We start from the raw sequence: 20,538 nt of genomic DNA on the forward strand, positions 1-20,538 counted from the left end.
CGTCAAAACTAAGCACTCTCACTTCCCCCAGGCCTCCAGCACAGCCGTGGCCTTGAGCACCTCAGAATTGCAAAGTGAGGGCTAGACCCCCACCCTTAAAAATCCAGACCCCTCCATTCTGAGGCAGCTGTTTCTCATCAAGTCCCCCCCCCCTGTTTTTTTTTTTTTTGCTCCCCACAAACCTCTACACCCCCCCCCCCAGCAATCCGTCCCTTTCTCCTCCAACCGTGCAGTCTGGCCCAGCTCTCCTGCGTTTAACCTCCCTTTGCAGGAGTGGAGCAGAGGCCAAGAAGGCACTGGGATAATGAAACAGGAGTGTAGTGTGGCTGCCTTAAGTGCGTGTGTGTGTGTGTCTGTTTGTGTGTGAGAGAGAAACTCTCTCTCTCTCTCTCTCTGTGTGTGTGTGTGTGTGTACACACGTGTTACTGCACAGCCCTGAGAAGGTGTATAAGTTAAGACATTAATGGCTTCTATAGCACCCTGGTGAAAGTGCCAGGTCCCTTAAGAACAGACCCCATTAGTCACAGAGGCTAAGCGGATTGGGATGATTACCATCAGGTTTTACTGGGGGAAACGTGTCCCCTTCTCTCTATCTTTGTTGACCCCCCCCCCCCCTTCCCCTTCCCATTCCCCTTCAATTCTTCCTCTCCGTCTTCCCTGGGTTCCTACTCACTTCCAGTTAGTATAAAGATACAATTACCCCTGGAGGCAACGGTGGTACAATTGATTAGTGCGGTGAATTAAAAGAGAAAGTCACCAATAGACAGGTCCGGCTCCTCTGCTCTGCTCTGCTCTGCTATTCCCCGCGTGGCTCACCCCCTTTGATTGTACCGAGGGCTGACGCTTTGAGAGAATGGAACTGTTAAAGAGAGCAGAATGCATGACGCTCCGACCGGCTAAAATTCCGTATGTACAGTAATTGCCACGTGAAAGGATGTTATAGCTACTTCTCTCGCACATTTAAAAGAAAAAAAGAAAAAGTGAATGGGGCTCTGAGACGCGGGAGAGTGGATCATGTATTTAAGAGTGAAACAGCTCATTTCCGAGCGTATAGCATTGCTGCCTGTGATCCGGGCACTTGAACAAATGGCACTGCGCAGGGAAATAGATTTGAAATGACCTGGAGTTACAATAACAGATGACATTGGGGGGGGGTTGAAAAAGGACATGATGTAGTGACACAGCGGTGCAGAATGGTACGCTGTCATATCGGGCAGCAACATATCAAAGGTTTAGTTATCAAAGCTCAAGGCTTCAAGCGTGACTTGAGAGGACTGCCTCTTTTTTTTTTTTTTTTAGAACGCCCCTCTTTTTCCCCATTTTTTTTTCATGTCGACTCTTCTCGCACCACCACCCTAATTGTGGAGATTTAACTCGCTCAATTTGAGAAATTATCACAAATTACCGAGAGTCAACACAGAGAGGACCGCAGTCGATCCAAAACAGCCGAGGAACGCGTCCGCATTCGGGGTCAGAACTCTGGAGCCGCTGCCAAAACTCACAGTCCATTCGATAGAAAGAGAGAGCACCCTGTAGTGTGCGTCAAATAATCCTGTTTGCCACTGGCCATTAAAGGTTTAAAACAGTAACGAGACGAGCAGATATTAGATATAAAACTTTAGTGGGCTGAAGTTTACTGACTGCTTCAAGGAGCTTGTATCTGCAACTTTAATTGCCACATTTTTTAAAGGAATGACATGTTGGCCGATCTTTTTTTTTTTGCTATTTTACTCCCCTTACATTTTTTTTTACCTTTCAGGAAAGTGTTGTCCCTTGTGGTTTTGCTAGCTTGTCCTCTGTCTAATCCATGTATTGGTTATCCATTGGTCCCAGACAAGCCTGGTAGAACCAACTGTCAGCAAGGTTGTAGAAAATCAAAAGGAGAAAGTCCTGGCTGCATCCGAGTCAATACTTTATTATACTTTATGCTTTATTAAGCACAGCAAGCAGTACATGCTGGTTTTTATCAGATAAAGAAAAAAAAAAAAAACGGCTCCATTTTCACCCTAATTTGCAGCATCCTAGGCATTTTTTTTGCTGCATAGTCACAGCACTGTATGAAAGAGCAAATCATAAATAAAAACTTTGACCGTACAATTTATCCAATTTAGGCCCCTAATTGCATCATAGCTGTTGGTTTCCTAGTTTCCACGAGAGCTGCCCTCCAGGGGCGTCGATGCAGGCCCTTGGTAATATGGTTCTGCAAGCAGTCCTAACACACTCAGGCACTATTTATCCTAATCAGTGACATCCACATAACCAGGATTGCTTAAAATGAACCCCTTCCGTGCCCCAGAAAACGCACATTTACCGGGACCCCATTTGTCATGGGTAAATTGAGGGTCAGTAAACTTCGCCTGTATCCTCCAGTGGGGATCCAGGACATGCATCATAACGTTACGAGAGAATGATTGGCGAAGGCGAGCTGTCACACATTTGTCAGGGGGAAGGGGAACATTATTTGCTAATTTCCCAAGCTGGGCACTGACAGGGTGCTTCGTCTTCAGACCTTTGTTGACCAGCATGGTTTCTCAGCTATTAGTACAAGTCAAGTGTTTTTTTTTTTGTTTTTTTTCTTTTCCTCTCCCGTATTTTTTTTCAACCTCCGCTTGCTGTAAAGTGGCAGTAATAAGAGCCGCTCGTTTCGACCTCACAAGTTCACAGCGCACCGGGTGAAGGATTTTGGACAGAGCCGATGCCCCCATACAGGGAGCGAGCTGCTGTTGCCAGGCCCTAGTTGAGGCCAGACAGCCTTGAGGGCTGATGGATCACAAAGTTTCCTCGTCAAGGTGACGCTATCGACTCCACTGCACCAAAATCTGACAAAATGGGTATGAGGCAGTCATTCATCAACATAAGGACAAAGAGGTCATGTGTGCTTCACTCAATACTGGTGAAGATCAAGAAATGTCAGTGCTGGAAAAGGCGATGGAAAGGTAGATGATGATAGTGTTGAAGGAAGATATGTTCCTGCCAAAAACCAAACCAGAAATAAACAGATAGAGAAGTGTAGAATGGTGCTCGAGCTTCAGCTACAATTTCTTAATATATAAATTAAATCAATCTCAATTTCGACCAAAAAACCGAACCGGAAACGTTTTTGCACAGGAAACAATCACAGACATAAATAGTCGGGTACTCCTCAAATGCAAAATTCAACTCACTTCCTTTTCCACTCTTAGAAAGAGGAAGAAAATGTTATGTCATCTCGGCCCCTCCTCTGCCCCCCGAAAAACATCAAATAAACAAACACTGACGTCTTCCATCAGATAGGCTCCTGTGCTGTTCAGCCAGCGAATCCTTACGTCTCCCTGCTCCGCCCTGACTTCACTTTGAAGTCCCAGATCAGATGGGACGCTTCCTTTTCATTTCCTGTTCCTGCAGGGGTTTGGGTGTGGTTCGCCAACTGGTTTGCCGATCAGTGGATGGGGTGTGGCCTACAGCCAAGATATGCTCTAATCAAAGGCATTCAAGGAAGTATGTAAACAGATCGGACTTTAGAGGAGGACTCGCAAACGCACACACCGGACACTGTACGTTGGAAATCCCTAAATCTCTCCGACACGCACGGCATTTCAGATCTGAACATGAGATTTTAAAGCGGTAGAGGGGCGGCTTTTAAACGTCTATAAGTTTCAAACTATTAAATGAGTTTACACGATGCCGATTAAGTCTATCAGCTCCAAACGAGCCAGGAAGTGATTTGTTTCATATCAAAACAGACTGCAAACGCATTGGATCTCAGAAGGTTTGATGAGCTGCCCCTGTATACACACAAAATGCTCCCTCACTCAGGTCTGATAGTATTGCTTGCCATTCTGTTCACGCAGATCAACAACCACAAAAGTTCTGCCCCCCCCCGCCTGCAGCTATAAAGTATTCAAAAGAACCGATACGACAAGAAGGGATGACATAGGCATTTAGAAATGTCAGCGCCGCAGTCAAGTGGGTTGTAACCAGTTTGGCACAACAGTTTTAGCATGTGTCAGAGCGTGTTATCCACTCGCCGTGGATCCCTCCGTACCTGCCTGTCTCATTACAACCCTGGTATTTAGCACCGGCTCGGCGGGGAGCGCGGCAGACACTCGTTGCCAAGTCAGACGGTTTTTACCCCGGGTTTTGAAGGCCTCGCAGAGCTCTGGATGTGGCGGCGCGACAAGGTTTTTTTCCGCGGGAAAGGAAGGTCCTTGTGTCCAATTAGAGGAGCTGACGTGACACGTGCTCGCGCTCCCCCACTGTCAGGCAGCTTGTCAGGTAGGGGCTTTGAGAAGCACGCTGTGGCATTATTCCACAGCGTGTTATCAGCAAGTGACCTGTGAAATCCACCACCAGGGAAATTGATTGAAATAAGTATTTGCTGTTGAGCATGTATTTTCCTCCCATTACATGTCTGGAATGTATCGCGGGTTATCTTTCAAGAGAACGTATACCTATGTCACCCCCCCTCCAGCTGTAAGGCATACTATTCATTGATTTGATTTTAATTGGGCCCCTTTTTTTTGTCCCACAGTATCGTTAGAGGACTGTTTTGTAATGGATTGTCCTCACTAAGTCCCAGTATCAGTCCTCTGCCACAGGAAAGACAGAGAGGTGGGGGCATCTTTGACAGATGAGGATCTCCCCCCCCCTCCCCTCCTTCCTGCTCTTCCTCTTGCCCCATTTCTAGTATCATCCACATCCAACAAGCCTCAAAAGATTCCACCCCTCCCACAACACTCCCCCCCCAACCCTTCCCCCCTCCCTGCTGCCGCATTTTGATTGAAATTCATCGGCAAGTTTATTGAGAAATGAATGAGGGAGGCAGCGCGGTATTGACTTTGAGAGGAAAACACAACTCATCTTGAATGAGGGGGAAAACGTGGCCGTAATTTAGCCGCCATCGATCTGTGCCCCGTCCATGTATTGATCTTCATTTTACAATATTAATTTGCGCTCGCAATCAGCTGTGAAGGGAACCCATTTGATTTCTGTTGGCTGGTAATGTGCGAGAGTCGGGTGCGCCCGGGCGTCCTTCGAGAAGTGGCACACATACTTTAGAGATGTCATCTAAGAGGATTGAACAGGTGTCTTTGGCCCTTTCTAATAATACAACCAATATGAGGGGGGAGTCTGGGAATTATGGATCCGCAATCTGTAACATTGCTCCCTTTTAACCGTGTTAATTACATTTTATCTGTTGCAGGAGCAATATCTGCTGGAGACTGTAACTGTCTAGGCTTTTCTTTTTTTTTTTCTCATCTGTATTGGCTCAAAGTTCATGAAATTTCAATGATCATTGATCCGTCTCCATTGATTTATCTTAACTGCAGATCTTTGAAATTTTAATTTCCTGTTCATCTCGAGACCGCTGGAGATGGAATCACTCAGTGATAACGGGGGCTACAGTGGATGGAGGATGATATGGTCAGTGTTTTAAAAAAAAAAAAAAAAAAAAAAAAGCCAGCTGAGGTTTGCTTTTTGCGTGGGTTTGCTGTGAAAATTCCAATTTTACCTGGTTTGTTTTTTGCTTCAAAAAAAAAAAAAAGATGGTCTCTCCATCTGCATGCGTGTTCTCTCACCTCTAGAGTATCTTACCTCTCTGTGTGCACAGTATTCAATTTTAACTCCTTACAGTAACAAGTACACGACTTCCCCACTCTCCCTCTGTGTCTCCAGCACTGAGCATCAGCCAGATGAGGTCATTACGTGTGTTGATGCTGCTCTCAACTGCATCCATCTCACCCGACTGCAGGTGCCTAGAAGGCTTCAGTGAGACTGTTTGACAAGTCACAAATGCAATAACACTTAAATGAACTTCTGCCTGTGCTGTTTATCTGTCTCCCCCTTTCCAACTCCCACTCCACCTCTAATTTGTGTTAAGGGGAAAGAAAAAAATAACTGCTCAATGGTGTAGGAGGAGTGGAGATAAGCTCGAAGCAGTTAAGTATAATTAGCGAAAGTAATAGCTGGCAAATGGCAACAAGGCTAGGTTTTTATCTCCTGGAAAGATAGAGTTATCGTAATAAGCTGTAATGGCTGGCAGGAATGCCAGTACTCTGTGCAGGCTTCCATTCAGGCTCATAGACTTAACAAGGAACAATTTCCCTTAAATTTACTGCTTTGCTCAAACATTTCCCTATGTTTATACCCCCCCCCCCCGATACTGTAAGTCGATACATGTGTTCAATCCACTCCCGTATAGACCCGAGCGAGGGCACCACGGCGGCGTATTGCCATGTAAGCACTTCTTGGCTGCCAACGTCGGCCATGTTACACTGTTCCTGTAGAGCGGTTACTCATGTCCTATTTCTGGAGAACACGGAGAAGGAGCAGCAGACCTTGCTCGGATGCCATGTACTCGCCATCCACTCTACATTTTAAGTGAAGTGGCGGGGCTGAAAAAAAAAGGGGGCTCTCGGAGAAGAAAGTGTGAGTGGCATGAAAGGGCAGGCGGATTAAGGCATCAGATCAAAATAAAATAAATAAATAAAATAAAAAGACGGGGAAGTGCACACATTCCAGGCACAGGAATTCCACTGAAGCCCTGCCAACGAGGGCCTGTGCGCATGCGCCATATTCAAAATTGGAAGTGATATGGTCACAGCTGCACATCGAGTCATGCATTCCATTTCTTCATATTCTGAAACATGATCATTCACTCTCCAGAGTCAGAAAATTACTGAAATATTCATGACAAAGATTTTTTTTTTTTTTCTTCCCTTTTTTCCCCCCTCTCAGTACTTCCATGAAAAAGAATCAGTCTCCTCAGCAGGTCCGTGCTTCACTCACTTTAGCATGTTAATTTTTGCTCATATGTTGTGAGATAATTATTTTTTTTTTGGTGCCGTGAAATCCAAGACATATGCGCTGTCACTTTGTTGTCGGTTAAACTCTAATCATCTTTAAAACGAAACCATGGAAACCCGATTGGCGAGCGATTATGTCGCGCGAGCGAGGAAGGAAAGGGGGGGGGGGGGGGGGGAGATATAAGCGACGTAATTGAACAAAACATGTAACTTGTCTAAATGTGAGCTGGAAGATGAGAGAAAATGAAAATTCTATTAGTCCATAATAATCCCCCCCCCCCCCCCCGTCCCCTCCTGCTCTCCATCCCTGCAAAGTATTCAAATGCAGGCCCTGCCTTATACCTCCCTGTGTCTCTTTTTCTCTAATTATCCATGAGGTCAGTAAGCAAAATGGGGAAGAAGCCAGGAGATCAATACAAATTATCCCTGAGCAAACCAGTGCTGACAGTTTGAATTGCAGCATATGTTTACCCAAAATCAGGCAATTTATCTTAATATCAGGCGAGTAATGCAGCAGGGGTGAGAGGTCACACAATCTCTCCACCTCATAATTACCCGCCTCTAAAACAGGAAAGTGGTATTGATTGGCCGCGGGCCGGGAAGCGGGCGTGACTGGAACGTGCCAGCGACCCCCCCCCCCCCCCATCCCCACTTCTCCCCCCCACACACACACACACACATACTGCCACCACCACCCCCATCGTACCTCCTCCTTGTCCCTCCTCCCCTCGGCTAGACTCCCCACCCAGTGGAGGATTTATGGGATGTGTGTGGAGGGTTTCATGTTTCCATGCAGCGTCTGAGAACCCTTACAGGAGGGGTAATAGAGGCTGGGTGGGTGAGTGAGTGCAGGGAGGGAGGGAAGGAGGCAGAGGGGGGAAATGCTCCTTTCCTTCCCCACCCTCATCCCCTCCTCTTTCAACATATTGTGCTCTGGAAGGATGAGGAGGCCCAAACTCATTTTGGCATGCGTGGAGTCAAACAAGTGCAATAGCGGAGGAAAGTAAAGTTTACAACCGAGTGTGAAGCTGGAACATAATGATGTGCCATGGATTAAAAAAAAAAGAAAAAAAAAAAGACACATGGTGGGAGGGGGGTGAAAAAAGGTGGCGCTGTCAATGTGTGTGGTGTAAGAAAGAGGAGTAGCCCCAATGATTCTTGTAAAAGCTCAGCGGCTGAAAGGAAATCTTTGCGCGGAGGGGGCAACACGATGAATACACACACACACACACACATATATATATATAACGCCATTTATCGCTCCAGATTGAATATAAGTGCTCAGTGTATATCATCAGCGCGCTCTTACAGGATTATTGACATTGTCTGTGTCTGTCTGCGCCCGGCGTGTACATGCCGGGACTACAAAAGTGTCAACTCATCAACTGACAGCGCCGTTTAGCGCTAATGCAAGTCTCCATCAGCTGTCAAAAGCATTTGCATGAAATCAATAGCAGATGGCGGTGTGTGTCACCAATTTCATTACGCCGGGGTTGTTACAAAGATCATCTCCATGATAGATGAGACGGCGACACGCCGACATGGGGAGATCATGCCCGCCGCTGGACTGCGACTTGGAGGACGAGCTGGGCCTCGGGTTTTTTTTTTTTTTTTTAGAAGCACACAGAGACAAGTGCCAAAAAAAAACAAAAAAAAAAAAGGTGGTCCATTACTCATTAGAATGCACAGTGTGTCATTTTGCGCGCTCTCAATCAAAACAATAACAAAAGAGCTAGTTTGTTGACATCAGGAAGCAGCGTGGGATCATGGGAATTGTTGTCTTGTTTGTATCCCCCCCCCGTGCATTCACGCTTTACGGAGGGAACTTCAGTGGCACAATGCGGCGCTATATTATAAGACAAATGAACTCAACAAAATAAATAATGACAATTAATAACAAAAGTACTGAACGTTTCCTTCCTCGCGCTGACGTTTCTAAGCGCGTTTGCCCCCAGAAGATGACGTTAATGTTCCGTTTGATCTCAATAAACTTTAAAATAAAATCCGTTTTTTTTTTAAGCGTAAAAACTTCACAGCACGCAGCCTACTTTCCAAATCCAACTCCTGAGGTCTCCACTTACAGTCGGGCATCATTATCATTGGGAAAAGGCACTTCAGGCAGAACACGCGCTTTCCAACCTCGGTGTCGTCCTGTACTGTACGTCTCTCTCCGGCTGCTTTCCCAGCATGCCTGGCGGGTTGCGCAGGCCCCAGCTGAGGCAGAGGACAGGAGAGCGTGATGTATCACCCTAAGAGAGCCCACTGACAGCCTCTGATGATGGATGGCCTGATTATGGAGTGCTTTTTACACATACACAATTTACATCACACTGAGCAGCAGGGTCTGGCAGGGCTGACATGCACATACACTCTCTCTCTCTCTCTCTCTCTCTCTCTCTCTCTCTCTCTCTCTCTCTCTCTCTCTCTCAGGCAGGCAGGCGTGCACACACACACACACACACACACTGATATGCATGCTCCTGCGTGTACACATGTATGAGACACCCAGGGTGCATAGATAAGAAAGGAGGTGGAAATAACAAAAGAAAGGGGGCAAATTCCTCGCTACAGCCTTGTCATGTACGATCAATACGGCAGATCAATCCTTTATTAAGGAGAAGATGGCGTCCCCCCCCCACTGCACATTCCAAAGTAGACCTTTTGTCGTTTCAGGACTCGTGATGACATGTCAAATCAGATTTCCACCAGTGTGTGTGTGTGTGTGCTGTGGCGGTGTTTGTTGTGGGTGTTTATTCAGGTGTGCATTACAGTGCGCTGAATACCACTGTATTTACCAGCGAGATCCTTGCTATCGATTAGCACCCTGCATTGTCCATGCTTGAACACATAATTGCTCCATTTGATCACGGTCGAGCGGGCAATTACAGGTTTTTTTGGCCGAATAAGTGATGCATGCGTACAGTACAGTGCGTGTGTGTGTGTGTGTGTGTGTACATACTGTACAAGTGTGTGCGTGTGCGTACGTAGATGAAAGGGGGGAACAAAAGAAAGTGTGAGAAACATAAATGTTCATTTTCCTGCTGTGACTGCCTGGCTTGTGCTTCAGTGGCCCCGCTTGCCTGCCTGTGTGTGTGTGTGTGTGTGTGTGTTTGAGGCAGGGGGGGCATTCACATTCTCTGGTGTTCAGCAGGTTCAGCGAGCTGTGCGGTGTTAATGCTGAAATTACATGCTGAGTAATGAGTGATGGGCCAAATTACAGGCTGAACAATGAATAGAGGCAGGCAGCTCTTATTAGTCTCCATAGAAAGCCATTGATTTATGAAGCGCCTTGCTCGCTGGAGTTACTCTCCTGAAAATGATATCTACATTGAGAAGTGATGTTCTCTATTAAGTCGTTCCTTCCCCCTTTACACTGCTCTCCTCCTCCTCCTCGCTCCCTCCCTCCCTCCCTTCCCTTCCCTTGCCTTGTCCTGCCTGTGAGTGTACACATGATTGTTTAGAATCAGGCGGAGCTGTAAGGAAGCCTTCAATTACCCATTAGGACTGTCAGACATAAAACGCCCTGCTCTCACCAAAGTCTGGGTTATGATTCATTTACTTTGTGCCTCTGATTCATCGCCCAATATGCCTCATGCCCCAGATTACTATTTGAGGGGTGGGAGAGATTAATGGCTGCATGGGATCTGTTGCCGTATTTCACGGGCCCAGTGTTGCAGTACAAGTCGGTGCAGAAGGGGGGCGAAATGACAGCAGCCTACTCTAGATCAATGTGTGGACAGCCGTTCGCAGATTATTAAAGCTCTGTTAGATTAAAAGACCCCATGCGATGTGGTTTGCTGTAGTCAATATTCTCGAGCAGATAAAAAGGGGGAGGGTCCTTTTAGCAAAGTGAACGACTCCTCAGACTTGATGTAGGCCATCACGGCTGTTAATGGAATAACACTCGATGACACGAGTGTCAGAGGAGCTCGTGTCATTTTCCAAAACCCCCGGCGGGTCACTGATGTTTCATAAAACATTGTCTCACCCCTGAGGTTTCTTTGAAATTAGGCATTCTGAAACCACTTCTGTTCTGTACAGTAAACTCTCAATTAGTTCCTTCTGTCCCTGGCAAAATTAACCCCCAGAAATGATTCTAATCTCTCTCTCCCCCCCCCCCCCGTCTTCCCTTTCCAGCCCTGAACGAGCCAACCATCGACTATGGCTTCCAGAGGCTGCAGAAGGTCATCCCCAGACACCCCGGAGATCCTGAGCGGTTACCAAAGGTTGGTACAGTTTCATGTGCAGTAAAGCTAATTACAGAGATTTTTTTAAAGGCTTTAATACTAGCGAATGTGATAAATAAACAAAACATCAGCATCGACACAGCACTGTGACCCTCAAACCGTAACAGCTTTGCTTCACATATGTGGCTTAGCCACTAACCAGCGTGGTAATGGTATTGGTATTGTGTGCGGCGAGAGGCGTAAACTCTCTGTGTGGTAAAATGGCTCAATCAGACGTTTTCCTCTCCAGTAGTCTGTGGAGATGGTAATCTGGTCAGAAACGACGTCTGCGCCCTCATTACCCCACTCATGTTTTCCTTTCATTTTCTGCAGCTCGATTTGGTTTAATCTTTTGTTTACAGAACCCTGTGCCGTAAACCCCCTCGTCTTACTACAGCTAATAGACAAAGACTGCATGTTATTATGCTTTGGCTTTCTTATTGTTTTCTTTTGAACCTGGGTGAAGGACTTGAAAGCCTCATCAGTTTTAGACACACTGGTGTGGCACACACCGATAGGCTGCCATATTGAAAGACTTGGAAACTAAGGTGCTCAGTTTTTCTTTTTTTCTTTACTTCCCTTTCCCTTCAGAAACTCTTTGATTCTTTGAATCTTTTTCATTCTCTTTGATTCCTCTACTCTTTTCATTTCCTATTGATAAAATCTATCTGTGTTTTCACTAATTGCTACCCTGCCAGTAACCATTCCAGTGACTGACATTCCAGATGTGTGAGGTGTAATAATATGACTGATTAGTCCGCTCAGAAACCCCTCGGCAAGTAGTAAAGTGGCGGCCACCTCAGAGTTTTAATAATACTGTAAAACCTTTAAAGACCTTATCTATTAAATCCCAGCATGCAACACAGCAATATCATTAAGGTCCAATGGACAATTTAATAAAGAACAGACTGTGTGGTAGCTATAGATGTTTGACCAAGGCAACGTGGAGAAATGGAACATCACAGTTAGACCCTGGTTCGGTATATGAAGTGTTTCAATTAGACTCAATCCCTGTGGAGACGGGAAACAACACCCGGACATGAAATGTTACTCTAATTTCAACTGAGTACACTTACCTTTAATATCCACATGGCTCGCGCTCCATCTCCGCGGGCATCACTGGTCAATCTAAGCGCGCACTCTTTCTATGTTATAAAGTCACGGTGTCTTTTGTGGGAAAAATACGTTTTTTTTCTTTTAAAACAAAGGGAGCGGCGGTGTTAAACACAGCCCCCCCCGCCTGCAGAGAAAACCTCACTTCATTCTCTGGATGCGAAAAGGCGCTGTTTTCGGGGGGGGACCGGCAGACAGATTTTGACACTGAACCCGAGATTAGTTTCCTGGGTGCGCGTATATACTTAATATAGCATGCTCTCCCAGCCTTTGCATGAAACAATCACAGAGTGAGATGAAACCCTGCACTTCCAATAAACAACATAAATATTTGATTTGCTCTCTAATGGACCCAAATATGGGGTTCAGGGGGCATGTAAATGATCCCGCCGAGTGATTCGTCATTGTTAAGCTTGCCATCTGAGGGTCAGCTCTCGGGGTCAAAAGCACATTCCCAATAAAACAGCCCGCGGCGCGCCGAGCCGAGCCTGGCGTGTACGTTTTGGAATGAGAACAGAAACAGGCATATAGAGAGCAGCCATTACAGGGGCAGGTGAGGTAGGGAGACTCTATAAAAAGAAGATAAAGCTGGAGGACGCGCGGTGTGCATTAGCGGAAAGGCAAATCGACACCAGGCCCACTCACCGCCGCCTCTACACCCCCCCCCCCCTCGCTCCTCCTCCTCCCCATGACTTCACCCTTCAGTTGATAATATTACTGCGCTATTGATTTCCACCAGCCTTCTCCCTGGGACCAGTAAGACACGTGGTAATTGTAAGGAGACAGAAAGCCAATATGGGAGTGCTCATGGATAGCAAGGGATGCGCGCTAATATTGTTGCTACACTGAGAAAAAAATGGTTGGGGGGGGGTGGGAGCTGCCTCTGATTGAAGTTTACCTCGTAATTCTAAGACAACATCGCAGATGACAGTCTGACCCTGTGGGAGGAGTGGAGATATAAAAATTCAATGCAAAGTCCAGGGTGAATATGAAAGTAATAAGTGTGAGCAGTCAAGTGATGAGAAGGGAGATTGGTTTGCGGGCATCGCGTTAAGTGAAGAGAGACTTTGGAATTCACCCTCCTTTTTAAGATCTTGTTATAAAACAATTTTCTATTCATAATATAAAAAAGACAATTTATAATACCATTTTGTGCCCTCTGGCAGTAATGGACAAATAGACTGGATATCACATTATATCACACTCAATTTCTCTCTTCTGTAACAAATTAGATTCATTATGAAATTAAAAGTGGAAACTCAATATTGTTTTATTATTAAGCTGATTGCTTTGCTTTCCTTTCTTTTCCCCCCCAAAATGAGCATAAGCCCATTCTTTTCCAATTCTTTGTGTAATCCACAAGGAGAAAATATTACAAATGTGTTCATGTCAAGCAATTACCCATGTATTTAAATGAATCTCTCTTCCTGTGCTCTTTGAAGTACCTTCATCTAATGGCCCTATGCTTCTAAATGCATTCATTACCTCAGGCTAGAGCTAACAGAGTAATTGCCTTACAGTTTTAAAATGGCATTAGCACTCCAAGCTACATAACCTAGGCCCTCTTTTATTAACCGTGATAATATAAATACAACATCCGTGTTAATCTAGTGCTTGAAGAATCACATTTGGGCCACATTGTATTATTGTTAGATATTATTGTTACAACACATCATTTGTTATGGTTTTGCGTTCTCTCTTATTTTTTTTGTCGCTAATGTGAAACCCGCTCCTAAATTTGAGGTGATCTGTCACCGCCGCAGACCCCCCCCCCACCCCCCTCCCTCCCCACCCTCAGTTTAAACTGTTGTTGAACACGAGACCTTTATGCAAAACGAGGCAAACAATGGACGAGGGAATCTGTCACGCATTTGTCACAGAAACAACAGAAATCATTTGAGGCCTTTAATTGTTTCAATTTACATGGTGTGTGTTCTGATATGTCTCCATGACAAGAAAGCCAATTACACTTATGCTAGAGTAGTATTGAGATTTACATGGAAATGCCCTCGGAACACTATTCCGCGTTAATCGTATTCACAGCGTGAGCCGACATGCATGGGAGCGTTTCGTCAGAGAGAGAAAACAAACTTCTTCCTTGATTGGGTGCCGCACTTCTCATCATCCGCCCGATATGACTAGGTTGCCACTTAAGCATAGCACTCGCGAGTCAGCGTGGTTAGTTAAGACACCACGCGGTAAACGACAGATTAAGGATGAGAGGCAATATCGTTTCCTCTCCTCCTTCTCCCAAGCTGTCCTTATGTCACTGCCGCAAAAGCACCATATGGACAAGGAGGGCGAGGACGTTTTAAAGAGAATGAAACATGGCTCGTGGATGTGACAGTCTTAATTGCTTTAATTGTTGTTTAAAATTGAGAACCATGTAGGAGATCTTGAAATATGATAGAATAGATTATTGGTAATTATTAACTGCAGACAAAAAGAAAGAAAACCACTTTATCTCACTCAGCAAGAGAGAGAGAAATCTGTTCTGCCTGATGAGAACACATCAAGACAGCTGGTCCTCTCATTTAGTCTACCTGCCTCACGACAACCATAATTCTTTATTTGTATGCAAACTAGATGCATGCAACGTTGAGCATACACACCAATTTCAGAGGTAAATGCCCATTCTAAGAGCCACCCATCCGGTAACGTGGGGTGGATTAAGCGATATGTTTCTATAAGAGAGCATGGCATACGCTGGAAGTGGCTTCTACAGTGATTCATCTTGATAAATCAAGGGCTGTGGTAGATATGCTCCTCGGGATGAAAGGGCCCCGCGCACACGCTCCGTACACACTTACATACGCCGCCGCGCCTTGGAAATGCAGGCCAAGTCTTGGAGGCCGCTGTTTGAAGGCGCGAAGGCTGTGTTTACATTCATTTACGGCAGCTGCCGTCTTAATCCCACACTGCTATTGCCAAGTGATGGAACACTTCAGACAAATTACCGAGGCCCCGCAAAAGAAAACATAGCGAATGTGGGAAGAAAACAAGCGCCATCTGAGATGTTTCTAGTGACAGATTTGCATTGCTTTTAACCACGGGTTCTAACAGCACCGTCGACAAATCTCCGCTCTACAGCAGGTGACAACAAGAGAGCGTTTAAAAAAAAAACAAAAAAACACACACATGCAAAAGCCATGTCTGCAACTTGCCTTTGTCAGATTAAATACACTCTTATAGGAGCAGAGGGGTTTTGGTGGAGCATATTGCCTTCTGTATTATAGAAAACAAAGGGAGCAGTCTGGTTCCTTGAGAGGGGATTTAATTGTAAGTGGCGAATTCAAAGAGCAGATAAAGACACACCGACGGGCCAAGCCCCACCTAGAGCTGAACGCCTGAAACAGAGTGGGGGGAAACGGGATCTGGGGCCAACTCATTTTCACTGTTAAGAGCCAAAGCAACACAGCTAATCCGCATTGTCAAGCAGGGGCAAGCATGCAGACATGGATAAGACCACATCCTGAGCATCCGTGTCCCCAAGGCACAAGCACCCAGCTCTTGCTGGATGGGAAGTCATTTGTGAAGTCCTTTGCAACATCCAGTCAAAGAGGTTAATTGAAAAATTCCTTAATGTCATTACAACAGAACTAGATTAACCCACAGCTAATTCACTTTATTGTTCTGAGGAGAGGGGACTCGGCACTGAACTCCGGTGCAAAGCGTGCAGCCTAGAATCGGGGGGTAAGGTGTTGTGTTTTAAAGGGACTATGCCAGTTTAATTAAGATAGGGAACATTATTCACTGCTCGGGCATGGTTGGAAGGAGCAAAGTGGTCGTGCTGTTGAAATGGCGCGACTTAAATCAGAGTGGCTTTTATTTGGCTGAACATGTTAACATTTGTAGATATTAGGGCGGGCGGGAATAAGTAGCGGTTGGACGCGCGTCAACGTCACGGAAAATGAACAAATGTGATCCACAAAACCCGTAATTATAACAAAAACACTTTTACAAACAGAGGCTTAGAGATTTCCCGATCACCCAAAACCACACTGGTGACTCATAATTGACAAAATTGCCATTATGTTGCACTGAAGAACACCTGAAATGAGCGATTGACCATTAACTAGTCAGGAAAATGTTTACTGATGTTATAAATACAGTGAGATGGAATACTAGTAGCATTTCACTCAACAATATTGATACCAGCAGATGTATCAGTATCGCAATAGACACAGAAATGCGGTACGCCGTACTATTCCGACTAAATCTCTCTGCAACCGTGATGGTGTAAATGTTGGCTTTGAAATTGTTTGTTACTCTAACAACAGCTATAGGTGTCAAGACGAGCTTGACACGGTCGAGCTTTAACGTTTTTACTACTTTGTGTTTCCCTCGTCAGGAGGTGTTACTGAAGAGGGCGGCTGATCTCGTCGAAGCCCTGTATGGAATGCCCCACAACAATCAGGTTTGTACTCAACGCAGCTGCTCCAGAAACCACTGAACATTTCACTGATGATAGTATCACCAAAGGGTATTTCCACCACTATATGTGCAACAATGTAGGCCACATGCGCAGCGAGTTAACCATATAGCCATGAACCGTGCATCAAAGCGAAACCATAAATAACAAAAAAACCTCTGCCTTCTTCTTCTTCTCTGTGTGCTTCTCAGGAGATCATTCTGAAGAGGGCAGCTGACATCGCCGAGGCCCTGTACAGCGTTCCCCGCAACCACAACCAGATCCCCTCTCTCGCCAACACAGCCTCCCACGGCATGATGGGAGTTAACTCCTTCGGCAGCCAGCTAGCAGTCAATGTGTCCGAGTCACAAGGGAATGACCAAGGTATGTGATTTAGGGTATGGCTCCACAACTGAGTGGGTCCTTAAAAGTGGGGTCCAGGGAGCTGCAGGGGTCCTTGAGGGGATTCCTGGGGCGTTTGCAGCAAAAAATGAGTAATAGTTAGATTTCACTTTTCTCTTATTAGTATGGAAAAAAAGGGATATAAATTATGTTTTTTGAACAGCAGGTTCGCCGCTTCCACCCTCACTGACAATATAAAGAGTTCAAGGTCCAGTGAGAGCCTTATTGGCAGACATAGAATTATTCTACCACATAAGTATGTCTGTATTAGTGCATAATGAACTTCAAAATAAAATCTGGTGGTTTCCAGAGCCGTAGAGTTGAGCCCTTTGTGCATACTTAAGGCAAGAGCGTTGCATTATGGAGGCGACCATCTTGTTCTGCAATGGACAAACTAGCCAGAGCAATGTTTTGCATTGTAGTTAATCAGGATAACATCATTTCTGGTGCGCAGAGGCCACCGTAGCTCCCTGATGGAATTGGGACCCCTTTTTTTTTTACAAACATTTAAATCTAATTATACGGACAAAAAAAATGTCCTACAACAAACCATACTCCAGCAATTCAAATTGTGATTACTATTAATTGTTCGGCACCAAGTAAATTGAATTTCCCCATCTTCTACCTCGTGTTTTCCAGTGGGCTACAGCCGGAACACCAGCAGCGTGTCCCCCCGGGGCTACATCTCCAGCAGCACCCCGCAGCAGTCGAGCTACAACACCGTCAGCAACAGCATGAACGGCTACGGCAACGCCGGCATGAACCTGGGAGTGCCAAGCTCCCCAGGGTTCCTCAACGGATCCTCTGCCAACTCCCCATATGGAAGTGAGTAGCCTGCCACCATCACACGCTGTAGTAGCACTAAGCTGCTGCTGATTTAATTCCAGCTCTCCCCACATTCGTTTTCACTTCTATGAATCACGCCTGACAGGGTTATAACTTTATTGATGGTGATAATATATTACTATTCATTCACCGGGGCTTGTTTAGTTTTAGTGCTACGGAGAACACACACACACACACACACGTGTAGTCCTAGCTAGGAGTAGTCATTTTTATGTGTATTTCAACATATGCCACCTGTATTTGCTCAACCGGACAAGATGTTGATGGTAGAGGCCCGTGAGTACCGACCGTGTATCCCCCCTGGCAGAAATACTATCCTCGTCTTACCTTAACTGCCCTCTCCCTCTTGAGCACTACTCACAGCACGTTCTCACTCTCACCCCCCCTCTCCTCTCCCCTCCCTCCTTTTTCCCCCCTCTCTTTTCCTTCCCTATCGTCTCCGCAGTTAAACAAAAGAGCGCCTTCGCCCCTGTGGTCCGACCCCAGGCCTCCCCACCCCCCTCCTGCACCAGCGCCAACGGCAACGGACTGCAAGGTGAGCCCCCCTCACCCCCTCATCCCTTCCCTACGGACTACTGGTCAGATACCGCTGCTCAGGCCTCTGTCCGGTTTGGTGAGGGATTTATCATTATGAATATATGCATTTTGACAGGCCAATTTACACCTTTCACTTACACACTTGCACACAGAATGTCTTCACACACACACACACACACAAACACACACACACACACTTGTATAGGACTTTGAGCGCCGCCTGTGCAAACACACACGTGCAAACACGCACCCTCGTTGCCCTTTTCGTACAAATGATGTGCTCCGATGTCGCGGGATAAGACCTCCCCAGAATTGTTTTAGTAATTATGTTTATTAGGTTTTGTGCATGTGTCACGACCGACATGATTGCTTTGAAAACAAGCTTAGCTTGGTAGTGTGTGTGCCCCAAGATTAATAACATTGGGCTTAATGAAGTGGGAAATTAAAGTTCATCTTGCTACACGTTCATACTTATTAATACATGTTGTGCAGAAATTAATGAGCAATGCTTTGCCATCATCTGCGCTGGCAAACTTAAAAGCATTTCAACCATGACTCTACAAATATACTCAGAGCAATATAATAATATATCATCCCAGCACTTCACTAGTCGCCTAATTGTTAAAACGTGTGAAAATACTGCATATATAAACTCTCCGGGTGAGGTACAGTCGCTAATGATATCCTAAGCAGATGGTCCTGGTAAAATAAAGGAAGCTACCTTTGATCTTGACTAATCTCTGCCGGATAATGACACACAGGGACGACTTAGGGAAAGTGAAAAGGCAGGACTAATGCGCTGTACAGTGCTTAAGAGTGGAGGATAAAGAGATGAGGGGAGGAGAGGCAGCGACAGCAGGAATCTGAGGGGAGTCCGTCTGAGGACTCGTCTCGCCGCTGTATGGCTTTGTGGCATTGTGGGAAGTGACCGTGTTGTCGCTCCGCCGTCACCACGGCAGCATCTCCGGGGAGTCTGGGCCACTGTTTGCCATTGCCCCCCCCCCCCCCCCCCTCCACTTCCCCAACCACCACCACCCACCGCCGACGCCGCCGCCGCCGCTACCTCCCAACGCCAGGAGAAATATCACACATGGCAAGAGTGGCGTGCTGGGGGCTGAAATGTCAGAGCAGGAGGGAGGTTTTTCAAACTCTGTGCAGCAGCAGCAGCAGCAGCAGCAGCAGCAGCAGCAGCAGCAGCATAGGGACGGTGGACACAGCAAACACTCACAGGCCCATACGCAAACAGGCACATATTAGGGCACCCAGTCAGATTGAGCTGCACTTACACAAACATTCATACACAGTACATGAATGCATGCATGCACACACACACACACACACACACACAGTAAATAACCATTTTTTTCTTCTGCCCCCTTGATATTTACAGCCATGTCTTCTTGAATTCAGCCCAATAAGTTAATCTCTGTTTCTCTCTCTTCTTCTTCTTCTCTCCCTCAGCCATGTCCGGCCTGGTTGTCCCTCCAATGTAAATGCACTTTCATCATCTCAAGCACCAGTCGACACTCTACCACTTCAGAGGACAACAGACCCCCCGCCCCCCCCACAAACCAGCCCCCCTGCCCCAGCCCCAGCCCCAGCCCTTGCCCCCACCATACACACCCCTTTCTGTCTCTCCAGCACACCACAAAAACGCTGGTGTAATGTATAGTCAATCAATCGCTTTTTTTTTTTGTATTTTAAGGATGAAGGGGAAAAAAAATGACTTTCACCGACCTACAGAAAAAAAAAGGATTTCACAAAGGAACAATATTTTTTTTTTTCTCTGTGGGATTTTTTTGTTTCTTTGTTTATTTCCATTTTATCACCCTTTTGAAGAGGACACGGGATGACGAAGGGTTTATTTTGTATACCTTGTTTTTCCGGACATGTTCAAATCAACCACACACACATTCAATACTGGAAGAGACTCTTGTGGACTCACCATCACGGTTGTAAAGTAAAAACACTGATGTACAGTACATTTGCCAATGAACTTGTTTGCCTCAGAAAAATGTTTTTTTTTTTTGTTTGTTTGTTTCTGTTCCAACTCTCTTTTAATAGATCCACAACAGTTGTGCGTCTTTATAATGTGACTCTTTTTTTCTTTCTTTTTTTTTTTTTTTGTATTTTTACATGTGAGGAAAATACACAGGGGCCAAGACAGTTTGAAAATTTCAACTGGAAAATATATATGGAGTTATATATATATCGTGTA

General features: G+C 45.7%; 1 protein-coding gene across 6 annotated transcripts in view; it reads left to right on the forward strand.

Annotated features, from left to right (window-relative positions):
- The window catches only part of LOC310933661 (transcription factor COE3), a gene marked incomplete at its 3' end in the record, with an annotated part of 72,720 nt that extends 52,907 nt beyond the window's left edge, over positions 1 to 19,813 (forward strand). For 3 of the 6 annotated variants that reach the window (XM_083897196.1, XM_083897197.1, XM_083897198.1), the window contains exons 11-16: positions 10,923 to 11,011; positions 16,476 to 16,541; positions 16,748 to 16,919; positions 17,577 to 17,762; positions 18,229 to 18,396; positions 19,782 to 19,813. In XM_083897196.1, coding sequence (XP_083753322.1) covers positions 10,923 to 11,011; positions 16,476 to 16,541; positions 16,748 to 16,919; positions 17,577 to 17,762; positions 18,229 to 18,396; positions 19,782 to 19,813 — 713 coding nt within the window. The remainder of the gene's footprint in view (positions 1 to 10,922; positions 11,012 to 16,475; positions 16,542 to 16,747; positions 16,920 to 17,576; positions 17,763 to 18,228; positions 18,397 to 19,781) is intronic. The other 3 variants (XM_083897199.1, XM_083897200.1, XM_083897201.1) reach the window with 1 other exon arrangement.
- Positions 19,814 to 20,538: the final 725 nt, after the last annotated feature.

The sequence above is a fragment of the Microchirus variegatus genome (assembly GCF_963457635.1).
Source record: "Microchirus variegatus genome assembly, chromosome: 11".
Classification (NCBI taxonomy): domain Eukaryota; kingdom Metazoa; phylum Chordata; class Actinopteri; order Pleuronectiformes; family Soleidae; genus Microchirus; species Microchirus variegatus.